At 47.1% G+C, this 13,829-nt stretch overlaps 1 protein-coding gene across 5 annotated transcripts in view; it reads right to left on the reverse strand.

The window, feature by feature from the left end:
- The window catches only part of DYNC2I1 (dynein 2 intermediate chain 1), a 100,656-nt gene that overhangs the window by 43,383 nt on the left and 43,444 nt on the right, over window positions 1-13,829 (reverse strand). For all 5 annotated transcript variants that reach the window (XR_012902113.2, XM_006111907.5, XM_075922734.2 and 2 more), the window contains 6 exons: window positions 9,472-9,574; window positions 5,824-5,953; window positions 3,004-3,115; window positions 2,624-2,718; window positions 2,222-2,351; window positions 1,153-1,325 (listed from right to left, as the gene is read on the reverse strand). Coding sequence is in view for 4 of the 5 variants with exons in the window: in XM_006111907.5 (XP_006111969.2) it covers window positions 1,153-1,325; window positions 2,222-2,351; window positions 2,624-2,718; window positions 3,004-3,115; window positions 5,824-5,953; window positions 9,472-9,574 (743 nt within the window). In the remaining variant the exon portion in view is untranslated. The remainder of the gene's footprint in view (window positions 1-1,152; window positions 1,326-2,221; window positions 2,352-2,623; window positions 2,719-3,003; window positions 3,116-5,823; window positions 5,954-9,471; window positions 9,575-13,829) is intronic.

Consider the following 13,829-nt stretch of genomic DNA (forward strand, 5'->3'; position numbering starts at 1 on the left):
GGAAAGTTCTGTGGCTGGAGGCAGGGGAGAGGGAATGGGGCAGGAGGGTGAGGGACAAGGTTCTAGGGCAGGGTGCCAGTGGGGGCAGGGAGTCTCCTACACCAGGCTCGGAGGGAAGTCTCTGCCGCACACTGCTTCCGGGGCTGACCCCCCCACGGAGATAAGAAGCCTCGTTGCGCACTCCCTCCCCTCTCCAGCCGAGCAGGAAAGCGCACGCACGTGACCCCTCGGAGCTGACCCCCTGCACCTTCCTGCGGAGAAGGGGAGTCCCACAGCGCGTCTCTGGGGACTTCCCAATAAATGCTCCCTACGGGGCCGACCTCCCCTCCGAAGAGGAAGGAAGCCACGTTGCGTGCTCCCTCCTGCCGAGCAGGGAAGCCCGTGCACGTGACCCCTCAGGGCCCAACCCCCTCCTCCCCGGGCCAGCCGCACTGCTCCCGACCCCTCCCCCCTCTCCGGGCCAGCTGCACTGCTCCCGACCTCCCCCACCCCCGGGCCAGCTGCGCTGCACCCTATCCCCTGCCTGGGACACCCCTCCCCTACCCTCCCGCCCAGGGTTTGAACTCACCGCGCTTGATGGGGCGGCAGGGTGATGTTGCTGCGTCCCTACCGCCTCTTTCCTCGGGGGCCTAAAAACCGCTGGTTTTGACTGCTTAACCGTGCATGCACAGCAAACCCGGCGGGGCCCCCGTTCCCCAGAGTGCCAAAGCGGGCAGCCCTTTGAAACATTAGGGTGTGCCTGTGCACACCTGGCACACCCCGTGCGCACACCTATGTATGGAGCGCTGCTGTGTTCTGACCAATCTGAGAGTGGTTGAGAAGGAACAGAGGGGACAATTGATGATGGGAATACTGTTGCTAAAAGTTCCGATTATAAGTGCAGGAGTGGTTAGAACACCTACAGTGGAGCACTCACAGGAATATACCTTGAAGAAGAAGAAAACCCTGTAAAATGGAGTGAGGGTAAACGTAGACCCTCTCAGCTCTCCAATATCAAATTGTAGAGTGAAGTGGAGTATTGTCTCACTCATTGGATTCAACTGTACAGCATTTATAAAGAAATCTGATACACAGTACTAGGACAGAGCAGCATAAACATGCATCCAAGATTCATTCATTCAATAGGCAATGTGTAATGACTAGGAATTGTACCTCTGCTTCACAGACTAAAACTTTCTGAGGACTGGAAGGCTGCCAGACATTCCATACACATATGATGTATTTCCTGTCCAGCTGAATAACACTTGGCTTTTCAGGTAATCCGTGAACAGAAAGCAAGGCTTGCCTCTGAACCTGAGATACATGTAAGCAGAACACTTTTCGGCCTATTTTAAAAGAAAAAAGAAAAACTGGTTGAATAAGAGAGTGACTAATTAGTTGCCACAGCCACAACCTGAGAATTTATTGAGTAATTTGAAAGAAAATTTCAGTATTATTGGCAAAGTGTATTTGCTGCCAGAGCAGTAAAGAAGAAGGCACAGAAAGAGAAAATTATTCTATCCTGTCCCAAAACTGGCTTTAAACAAGAAAAGTGAACAGGAATGGAGAGAAAACAGAGGCAAAAAATCTGAAAAACTATCATCTTGGGTAAACTGAAAAAACAACAAATAGTCTGGTAGCACTTTATAGACTTACAAAACATGTAGATGGTATCGTGAGCTTTTATGGGCATAGCCCACTTCTTCAGATGACCAGAGTGTTGGATGTCACATTAGTGCCTCATCCTGAAGAGGAGCACTCCTAGGTATATGTACACTCAACAAATGACATCAGACCGCAGCCAAGCCCTGGCAATCTCATTAGCAAATTTGATATGACTATGGTACATACTAGAAGGAACACTAATATCTCAACCAGGGAATGGGCAGCAGAGGAGAGAGTACAAGATGTAGAAATGGGCAACAGATTAATTCTTCTGGCACATCTCTTGTTAGAAAATGCAATATGAAAGGTTTTTCCTTCACTCATACCTATGACATACTGACTCCTGACTACATTTTTGGCCTCTTCTGGCCATTTGTAGCTGGCGTCCTCTGAACTAGCATATGAGGAACTGCTCTAGACAGAATTACAGCAGGATCAGAGGAATGCAAAAGTGAGCTTTACTCCACCTTTATATCTTGAGGTGTTCTCTACAGGTCAATCAAGCACAAGAGCTGGAACTTCATGTACAGAAGAGTTCAATTTGTCCACTAAAAGGTGTGCAATAAAGTTCTCTTACCGTGGAGGAAAAGTAGATTAGTATTTAGCTGGAAGCAGCTATCACTAATAGACAGACTAGTTTGTCGAGATCTCAGATTCCACCTGGGTTGTGTTGCACCTCGATCTTCTTCAAGCAAAACAGCAATCACCTTTCAAATATAATTAATCACATTTATAGAAATAAAAAGACTATTATATTTCAACTTTGCTATCTGCAACTTTCAAAACTCTTTTGATGAGTTTAATAGCTTTTGATCAACTCTCTTGCTAACTTCACAGCTTTGAAAAATATGATTTAAGAGGGACTTACTTTACACAGGGTCTCCCTCTGCACAGGGTGAATTTCACCTGTAATGAATACTATTCAAGTATTATAAAGGACAGGCATTTTTTATATACATTAACTCGTGCAGAAACGTACCTGACAAGCAGACCGGAGAAAGTTTGTTAATCTCTGTGAATCAATCCTAGGTGTTACAGCAACATCTATAGACACATCATTGCTTCTTCTGGGACCTGTAGAAAGACATGAGATTACAAACAAAATCAAATCTCAAAAGAAGTTCTGTGATCTATGCAATATTTGAGGAAGAGAAGTGATGACAGCAGGCAACTTCTCTTCAGCAGCAATGATGCTGAATATAGAGAAGCTGCAGGAGGCCACTTCTGTTTCCATCAGAATCAGGGAAAGACAAACAAACAAAACAAACAAACTCAAGCTCCAACAACAGCAGTGAAAAAGGAGGAGATGAAGTTTAGGTATTTAAGGCCCTAAATAAACAAAAGCAAAGGGTTACTCACCTCCAGATACAAGGACACTGTCTCCTGGATGTTGTGTCCATTTTTCTAGTGTCTCTATTTCATCTGTCTGAACGTCCCTCTCAAGATTATCCTCATTACACTGAACGTATGCCTAAATATGATGATAAAATTATTCTCATTATGCCAACTCTAATCACTTTCTTGCTGCCAACAAAGAGCTGAAACTTAACATAAATAGCAATTTTTAACAACTGTTACATTCAATATTACTGTCTTCTGACTGTATATTACTTTCCAAATACATACACATACTAAGAACATAAGAACGGCCATACTGCCTCAGACCAAAGGTCCATCTAGCCCAGTATCCTGTCTGCCGACAGTGGCCAATACCAGATGCCCCAGAGGGAGGGATCACAATAGGTAATCCTCACGTGATCCCTCTCCTGTCACCCACTTCCAGAGAAACAGAGGCTAGGGATACCATTCCTACCCATCCTGGATAATAGCCATTGATGGACCTAAACTCCATGAATCTATCTAGCTCTGTACGTATTGTGCTACATATTAAATTAAGATTAAGTGCATTTTAATTATTTATGTGTTCAAAGATTTGATTTTAAACATCTGACAACAAGATGCAGAACAAAGTATTTTAACGCCTTTGACATACTTCATTTAGGATAAATATCAGAAAGCCTGAATCTCTTGCAAATATTCTGAGGCTCCAATGGTTTTGCAGCTATCCTTTATTTTAATGAGAACTAATCATCTAAAAATGTTTATGAATATATTATTTATTGTCTTATTTCTAGTTGCCATTGTGCTATCTTTCCCACTGATCCTTCCATTGCATTCACAAATTCCTCTCAAAGGGTACGTCTACACTACAAAGTTAATTCGAACTAACGGACGTTAGTTCGAATTAACTTTGATAGGCGCTACACTAGCGCTCCGCTAGTTCGAACTTAATTCGAACTAGCGGAGCGCTTAGTTCGAACTAGGTAAACCTCATTGTAAGAGGACTAAGCCTAGTTCGAACTTACTAGTTCGAATTAAGGGGTGTGTAGCCCCTTAATTCAAACTAGTGGGAGGCTAGCCCTCCCCAGCTTTCCCTGGTGGCCACTCTGGCCAACACCAGGGAAACTCTATTGTCTCCCTCCCGGTCCCGGAGCCCTTAAAGAGGCACGGGCTGGCTACGGTGCCCGTGACAGGTGCAAGCCTGCCAGCACCCAGCCAGCAGACCCTGCACCTGGCACGGCTCGAGCCAGCCACCCGATGCCCCCCAGCCCTCCCCCTCTTCCCGGCACCAGGCTGGCGGCTCCCGGGAGCTTGCCCAGGACCGCAAGAGGCGGGCACCCGCCTGGTCCAGTGTGGACATCGTGGAACTCGTCCATGACCTCCGCACTAGGCGCAGGAAAGCGGCCGTCTAGGGCAGGAGAGCTGCCAGCCTGGCCACCCAGGAGCAAGTTTGCATGAAAATCAAGGTGTTCCACTGAGACCCCCGACCCTGAGCCCTGAGCTTACAATGGCCGTACTGGGTCAGACCAAAGGTCCATCTAGCCCAGTAGCCTGTCTGCCGACAGCGGCAAACCCTAGGGACCCTGGAGGGGATGGACCGAAGACAGTGACCAAGCCATTTGTCTCGTGCCATCCCTCTCCAGCCTTCCACAAACTTTGGGCAGGGACACCACTCCTACCCCCTGGCTAATACCACTCCATGGACCCAACCTCCATGACTTGATCTCACTTCTCTTTAAACTCCGTTCTAGTTCTAGCCTTCACAGCCTCCTGCAGCAAGGAGTTCCACAGGTTGACTCTTTGCTTTGTGAAGAACAACTTTCTGTTATTAGTTTGAAGCCTGCTACCCATTCCTTTCCTTTGGTGTCCTCTAGTCCTTCTATTATGGGAACTAATGAAGAACTTTTCTGTATGCACCCTCTCCACCCAACTCATGCTTTTATAGACCTCTATCATATCCCCCCTCCATCTCCTCTTTTCTAAGCTGAAAAGTCCCAGTCTCTTTAGCCTCTCTTCATATGGGACCTGTTCCAAACCCCTCATCATTGTAGCTGCCCTCCCCTCTCCCAGCTTCTCTCTTCCCCTCTCCCACCTCTTTTTCCCAGTCTCCCCCAGTTTTGTTCAATAAAGAGAGATTCTATTTTTGAACACAATTGTCCTTTATTTTGTACATCAGGAAGGGGGGCTAGGGATGGGTAAGTGGAAGGAGGTGAGGCAGGAATGGGGTACGAACCCCCGATGGGGAGGACTGGGCTGGCTCTGCGGGCTTCTGGGGGTGGAAGCTCTCCTGCAGCCCCCCAATTGTCCCCTCTCCCCAGATGGCAGCCTGCGGCAAGTGCAGCCGGTCTGATGGCCGAGTGTTGTGATGTGCCCAGTGTGGGTACTCCGGGCAATCCAAGCCAGGACTGCTTTGCAAGCGGGGCACCCCTGAGAACTGTCTGTCCAGGGTGGGGATCGGGTCCCTTTAAGCACAGCCCTCGGCTAGCCTGAGACAGCAGCTCCACGCTCTAAGTCCTCATCTGATGCCCTGCCGACACTGCTTCCGGACATCCTTAACCCCGGTTCAGGGTCCACTCTGTGTGGACATGCTAGTTCGAATTAGCAAAAAAGCTAATTCGAACTAGTTTTTTAGTCTGGATGCGTTAGTTCAAATTAGCTTAGTTCGAATTAACTAATTTGAACTAAGTTAGTTCGAATTAGCGCTGTAGTGTAGACATACCCAAAGTTAGAGAGCTGCTGACTTAGGGCCATCCCTGACATGGTAATTCAATTGTTGATGTTTACCACCCTCCTTGCTAATGTAACCAATGGAAGGAAAATCATTTTCCAGGTACTTGCCTGTTTAGTGTTTGTTTTTCCAAAGTTCCTGATGTACATGTCATATTCATTCACTGGAGGCAAATCCAGTAAAGAAAAACTCACTGAGAAGTCCAGGTCAATTAGTCGGAGCAGTTCAGAACTGCGCTTCCTTTACAAGGAATTACAAAATAGAAAAATAGTTAAGATGTAAAATCTATATGAACCCATAGCATGTTAGAGGAAAATGGCTTTACTAGGATGACTAGACATCCCATTTTTAACAGAACAGTACTGTATTTAAGCCCTCCTGCAGAGATCCAGACTTTTTCTTAAGAACAGGCAAATGTTTCTGATATTTTCTGCTTCCACACAACCCATAGTCGGAGGACAGGGTTTTATCAGTGATCAGACCCTATATGGAGGTGTTTGCTGCCTTTGGAAACTGTAGGAGCAGGAAGAGACAAACTGCTTCCTGCTACAGGGGGGACAAAAGGGAGAAAAAGATGAGCTCTGCAAAGATACAGGCCAGGTCATCTCTTCTCCTGCTCCCATCCCTTCCCTCCTACACAGTGCCAAAAGGTTGCAGCTAGCCATGTCTTGGTGTGAATTCTTGCATAAATTGGGAGGGAGGCATGTGATCCTGGTGGTGCATGTATTGCCTCTGGAAGACGTGACACCAGGCATGCAGGGTGACGAGCACCAGGCAGAGTGGGTTAGATTGGTTGGTTCAACTCCCCATCCCCATGTGAGACAGGGGTGCATATGTTTGTGTTCTCTCTCTTTCTGACACATCTCTGTGTGTGTGAGTAAGGGTGTGTGTCACCCCTTTGTGTGAACCCTAAACACTTAAAAATAAGAAGATACATTAAAAATATCCAACTTTGTAGTATTTCTTATTAGAGAGGGCTAAGTAAACTTGATTATAATTTGAACATTTAAAGTGTACATTTTTGACTGATTACCACTGAACTTGCTTGAATATTAGTAATTTTACCAGGTGTCCCCATATTTAGCATAAGGAAATATGGTCATGTTAAGACAGGGATGGGCAATAAAATGGTGGCATTTCCCCAGGGTTAGCCCCTGGCAGGCCAGCGCTGTTTTATTTACCTACGCCTCCATAGGTATGGGCAATTGCCACTCCTGTTGGCTGCAGATCACTGTTCCTTGCCAATGGGAGCTACAGAAAGCTGTGCAGACCGAGACACTGCTTCCCACAGCCAGGGTCTGCTCTAAGTTGCATGCCTACACAGGCGCACACCAAAAATTTCAGTCCTGCCCACCTCCTCAGCAGAGCAGTGCAGGTGTGCTCCAGCTGCTCCCAGGGTCAGGGCCACGAGGCAGATCCCTAAACTATGCCCAGATGGAGGGAGCTGAGCCCACCAGCCCTGTACTTGGCCCCAGTCCCCTGCACTGATTCCGCAGCCCTCCTCCTTCCTTCCCACATGAGTGCACACAGGTTCCCTAATCTGGGGTGGGTAGGAAGGAAAGGGGGTGCTGCTGTGCTGCTCCTTCTGTGACTTCCCACAGTTTGGACCCTCTCCTCTTCCCATCTGCTGGAGGGTGTCCAAGTGAGCAGGTGGTGCTCCAGAAGGTGATGGCAAATGATGGTCCCTGCAGCAGCCAGCTCCTAAATCCTCCCACCCTTTCCTAACATGGCAGCAGGTCCTCCTAAGCCTCCTCAGCAGTTTGCGTGGCCGAGGAACGGAGAGGCCACTATGCTGTGGTGTATGGGAACTTCCTCTGTGTGTGGTGGGGATACGTGATAAGCAGGGAGGTGGGGGGGGGGGGCTTGGTGCTACACAACTGGGCCAGCGTACTGTACCCCACAGTACTCTGGGCAGGGCGGGAGCTCCAGTTCTCCAGGCTGCCTCAAGGCACCATTACTAACTGCAGGTTAATCTTTGGTCCTCGTGAGAGGGCAGCCACCCCCCCACATGGACGGAAGTGAGGGGCATGTGCTGACCTCTTCTGTTGACTGGTGGGGCAGGATGTTCTGCACGGGAAGGGAGCGGGTGTTTCAAATCTCAGCAGTGGAATGCTCGTGCTATTGGGCTCAATTCTCAACAACCATAACGACCACTTGGCCCAGGGGAAGGGGCACACGCTGCCAGTGGAATGGCCTGAGAAATATTTCACATGCCCCTGCTCCCCGTTCACCTTTCTCTTCTGCTCCTCTGGGGAATGGCTTACTGAACTCACCCCACCTCCCTCTCTCTACCCCGTCCTGTTTCCTATTTGTTCAGGGAAGGATTCCGTAGAAAAAATGCTTTTGTTTGCACCCACATGAAGAACCCTGCACAGATATAAAATCTGTATCTGCATCCAGAGAGGTGGGAACCCGCAGCTATCTGCAAATATGCAGGGTTCTGCATCCATATCTGCAGATACCCACAGATTTAAAGTGGATATCCGAGGATTTGCAGGCTTCTACCCATGAGTTATCCATCCAGTCACATTACCCAGCAGCTCTGGGAGGAGAGCTCATGCAGAGACTCCTCTCATACTCACCTGTCCTAAGCCACGTGTTTGTCAAAACTACCTAATGTATGATTGTTCATTAAGCAGAGTGTTCTTTGTCATCAGAACAAACACAGTTAGCAGGTGTGTTCCCAAGGATATGATGTGTGGTGCATCTGATCTGGCTATTGGTTCTTTGACTTTGAACTCTGTATAATGTCTGCACAGCTGAGTTATAGGTATCTGGGTAAGCCGCTGACATGGATCTGTTGCTTGGTGCCTTTGTAAAGGTCATGAGATTCCAACCCTTGACACTTTAATCAGCCTAGTTTAAAGCCTGAGTGGTTAATTGCTCCCAGGTGATGTGGGGCAACGTAGAGAAACTAGGTCATTTTCTAGGCAAACTCATGATCCCTGAACAGAGGGCAGCTAATATGAGAGTTTTAGAGGAAGCTGATAGAAAGACTCTGAGAGGTTTTCCTTCCAGATTTGTTTCTACATGACATTTAAAGATGGTCAGCAATGAATAGTGATGGTAGTAGTAAAGGGTGCACAGGATGGGGGTGCAGGGACTGAGCAGCCCATGGATGCAGGAACAGTGAGAGCAAGGCTGTGTGGGAGTGAGACTGGGTGCCAAGCTGGGTGGTTTTCAGGGTGTGTGTGTGTTTAGGCTCCTGCACCTTATTAATTATCCCTTGTAAACTCACTCTGCTCATGGATGGAGAATCTAGAGGGAACATTGCCCACAGCTCCCATTGGCTGGAAACGGCAATCTGCAACAGAAGCTGCGACACCCATATCTGTGGAAGCACCAATAAATATAGCAGCGGCCTGCCAAGGGCTAACCCTGAGGAACCAGATCTAGCCCGCAGGCTGGTATTTGTCCACCTTTGCCCTAGGCATTACACGCTAACCTACTACAGACCTAGCAATCTATTCAACCCTCCGAGCACATGGGGTTCCATATCAATGCCCATTGATATTAAAACGTTTATCAGTGTAGATACTCATCCAAGGAATGGTAATATTAAGAATCAAGTTTATTGTGACATGAGCATAAAGATCATACATGAAATTCAAGACCTGACTGCAAATCTAGGGAAATTATCATATCATATAATATATAAAATATTACTAGGAGAATTTCAAACATTATGAAAATAATTTGTATTTTAAATGGTGAGATGACTAAACAACTACATGCAGTGAATTTTTAATGCTGCTTACTTCTGTATACTGGCCATATTTCGGTTAGTTTGCCGCTGGTTTGCTGCTTCAAAATCCATGAACATTCTACAGAGAGAGCCTCTGGCAGGAGAGTCTTGCCTTTCTGTATAATATTACAAAATTTTAGGAGCGAAATAAATAAAACATTAAAATGTCATCTAACAAAAGGTATAGCAATCAGCAAATGTGTTATAATGTGCAGCTGCTAAAGATTAACCAGGCAGGTAATGATATATTTGCAGGCAAGGGACTGGTGCAGTGAGTATCATAACTTTATAAATTATAAAGCAACTAATCTTTTTTTCTCCCTTTACTACTGATCCATCACTACTCAGATTTTTATTTCAATAATCACCTTCAGTGCAAAAAATGTTTCTTCTCTCCTAAAACTGTCCTCCCCACCCTTGTACATTAAGAGTTCAAGGATCAGTGACAAGTTTGCTTATAAGATAGCTCTGTTCATGCAAGCTGACACAAGGTGGTGTAAACTACACCTCCCATAACAGATTGGCCTCTACAGCTAAAGGGGAATCACTACAGGAGAGGAGACAATGTAGCCCTTTGGAGACATAAGCCATAAACTGAAAGGGTATGTCTCCACTACAGCATTATTTCAAAACAGTTATTTCGAAATAGCTTATTTCGAAATAATGTGTCTACACACAAAATGCATTTCGTAATAGCTTTTTGCTATTTCGAAATAGCGCGTCCACATTGAGTGGATGCTGAATCACATTTAAGGCTGGCTGGAACCAGGTCCGGCAGGGCATCAGGTCAGGAGTTACTTTGTGTGTCTGCTGCCTGACGCTATCTGAGGCCTGTGCTTAAAGGACCCCGCCCCCCGGACAGCCGGTTCTCAGCTTTCCCTGCTTGCTTGCCTACCTCGATGAGGGACAGTAAAGCATGTTGTCTCTGCGGGCTCTGGTTGCCCTCACTTGGGATACCACAGTGCTCCACAACATGGACCCGAAGCTGCCCCTGGGCACTCTTGTGCTTCTCGTGGACGCATTGCTGCGAGCCTGGCTGCACTTTCTGCAGGCTGCCATCCGGGAGGTCCATCAGGGGGCTGTCAGTATCCAGGAGGCCCTGCAGGAGAGCTTCCATCCTAAAGAGCACTAAGAGCCTCCCTGGTCTACCCCACTGGGGGCTTGTACCTCATTCCTCCCTCATGTCCTTCCACTTACCTCTCCCTAACCCCCCTTCCTGATGTCAAATAAAATACATGTATTTTCATGAACACAAATTCTCTTTATTTAACAAAACTGGGGGCGGAGGGGATGAAACTCTGGTGAGACTAGGGAAAGGAGGCGGGAGAGGGAAAGAGAGAAGGTGGGAGAGGGAGGGGGAAACCTGGGAGGAAGGAGTTGGAAGGGGGAAGCAAGGGGAAGCTCCGGGCTCAGGGTTGGGGGTCTCGCTGGACCTACTTGATTTTCATGCAAACCTGCTCCTGGGTTCACATGTGGCCTTTGGTGGCCAGGCTAGCAGCTATCCTGCCATAGATGGCCCCATTCCTCCATCTAGTGTGGAGATCATGGACGTTGGGGGCATCTCCCCCAAACCTGAATAAGGTCCATGATCTTCACCCTGGACCAGGAAGGTGCCCGCCTTCTCCAGGCCCTGGCAGGCTCCTGGGAGCTGGAAGACTGCTCCTGGGGAGCGGAGATGGGCTTGCTGGCTCATGTTTTGGGGCCACTGGGTAAGGGGCAGTGACTGCTGGCTCTGGGCTGGCAGGCTTGGAGCTGGCACGGGTACTGTGGCCAGAGTCAACCCCTTTAAGGGCTCGGGGAAGGGGGAGGGGAGGGAGAGGAAAGTTCTTGGTTGAGGCTGGAATGGTCACCAGTGCAACCTGGGGAGACTAGAGGGCCCCTATTTCAAAATAAGTGTCTACACAGCACTTATTTCAAAATACCTATTTCGAATTTGGCATTATTCCTCGTGGAACGAGGTTTACCAAATTCAAAATAAGCTCTCCGCTACTTTGAATTAATTTCGAAATAGAGATTTGGCTGTGTAGACGCTAGTAAAGTTATTTTGAAACAACGGTTGTTATTCTGAAATAGCGGTTTGGCTGTGTTGACATACCCAAAGCTGCTACCTGAAAGCCAATCTATTCAATGAACCAACTAAAGTGCTGATGCCATGAACGCATAAATTCTGGTTCCAGTGCTGCCAGAGACTCACTTTGCAGGCTCTGAAAAGTCAATTGACATCTATGTCTAATTCCCTATCAGAATCAACAATATTTAAGCTAGCTTAGAAAAAGATTGTAAAGATCTGTTAGATAATGTCTGTAAAGTGCTTTTGAAATGTAAGACGCTACAGCAGTGCTAAGCATCACTACTACACTGGCTTGTAGTTTACCATGTTAAATCAAAATGATTTGTCAGAATACACAGAGGACTCTAGGTATTATAATGGGACTTTCAGATCTGATCTATTCAAATGTACAGTGGAAATTAAAGCAGAAATTGGGAGCTTCTGCAAGGAATATAGGAAATCTGCATTGCAACATACTAACTCTTATATAAAAGGCTCTCACAAAACCTGCATCTGTACTAAAAATTTAAATCCTTATTTTCATGTTTATTGCCTTTAAATAACTAGATGAAATCTACTCAGATTACAAGTAAGAAGTTGATTTTTCTAACTGTCAAATTACTACAGATTTCAGTTCTAAAATCCAGGACTCTCTGGTCCAGCAACGTCCATGGTCTACGACTTAGATGGGGCTACTGTAAGGTGGATGCATAATTGGCAGTATAATCATTCTCAGAGAGTAGTTATTCACAGTTCACAATCCTGCTGGAAGGCCTAACAAGTGGAGGTCTGCAGGGGTCTGTTTTGGGACCAATTCTGTTCAATATCTTCATCAACAATTTAGATATTGGCATAGAGAGTATGCTTATTAAGTTTGCAGATGATACCAAGCTGGGAAGAGTTGCAAGTGCTTTGGAGGTCAGGGTCATAGTTCAAAATGATCTGGACAAACTGGAGAAATGGTCTGAGGGTAAACAAGATGACGTTTAATAAGGACAAATGCAAAGTACTCCACTTAGGAAGGAACAATCAGTTTCACACATACAGAATGGGAAACGACTGTCTAGGAAGGAGTACTGCAGATAGGGATCTAGGGATCATAGTGGACCACAAAGCTAAATATGAGTCAACAGTGTGATGCTGTTGCAAAAAAACAAACATGATTCTGGGATTCATTAACAGGAGTGTTCTGAGCAAGACATGAAAAGTCATTCTTCTGCTCTACTCTGTGTTGAGTAGGCCTCAATTGGAGTATTGTGTCCAGTTCTGGGCACCACATTTCAAGAAAGATGTGGAGAAATTGGAGAAGGCCCAGAGAAAAGCAACAAGAATGATTAAAGGTCTAGAGAACATGACCTACGAGGGAAGACTGAAAGAACTGAGCTTGTTAGTTTGCAAAGGAGAAGACTGAGAGGGGACATGATAGCAGTTTTCAGGTATCTAAAAGGGTGTCATAAGGAGGAGGGAGAAAAATTGTTCTCCTTGGCTTCTGAGGATAGGACAAGAAGCAATGCAGCAAGGGAGGTTTAGGTTGAACATTAGGAAAAACTTCCTGTCAGGGTGGTTAAACACTGGAATAAGTTGCCTAGGGAGGTTGTGGAATCTCCATATCTGGATATATTTAAGAGCAGATAGACATCTATCAGGAATGGTCTAGAGGGTACTGAGTACTGCCATGAGGGCAGGGGACTGGACTCGATGACCTCTCAAGGTCCCTTCCAGTTCTAGTGTGCTATGATTCTATGGTGTGAGCACGGATGTTCCAGGAGCCAGCGCGCAGTTCATTTGGGCTGTGAAGGGGGAGCTGGAAGCCGGCGTGTGGCTCAGTTGGGCTGAAAAGAGGGGTCAGGCGCTGGCATGTGGCTTAATTGGGCTGTCGGGGGGGGACAGGCGCCATCGTGCAGCTCGTCTGGGCTGTGAGGGAGGCGGAAGCCTGTATGCAGCTCAGCTGGGCTGCTGGAGCTGGTGCGTGGCTCAGCTGGGCTGTGGGTGCTAGAAGCCAGCCCATGACTCAGCTGGGCTGGAAAGCGGGGGGGCGGGAGCAGGAAGCATGGTGATGGGTAGCAGGGGGGGAGCCATCAGCAGGGGGCCTGAAATGACCTCCCCTGGTCTGGCAAAATCTCTCATCCGGGACCAGTCAGGTCCCAAGGGTGCTGGACCAGGGAGAGCCAATCTGTACTAATTCAACCTGGAATCTGAAAGTCAAGTTGAGTCCTGACTAAGAGTCTGTAATCAGACTTTAGTGAAAAAATCAGTTGATGTTACATGATCCACAGAGACTCTCAGTCACTCTTCCATAGCTATAGTGACCCCCCAAAGTA

Source organism: Pelodiscus sinensis, chromosome 2 (genome assembly GCF_052426305.1).
Source record: "Pelodiscus sinensis isolate ZL-2025 chromosome 2, ASM5242630v1, whole genome shotgun sequence".
Taxonomy (NCBI): domain Eukaryota; kingdom Metazoa; phylum Chordata; order Testudines; family Trionychidae; genus Pelodiscus; species Pelodiscus sinensis.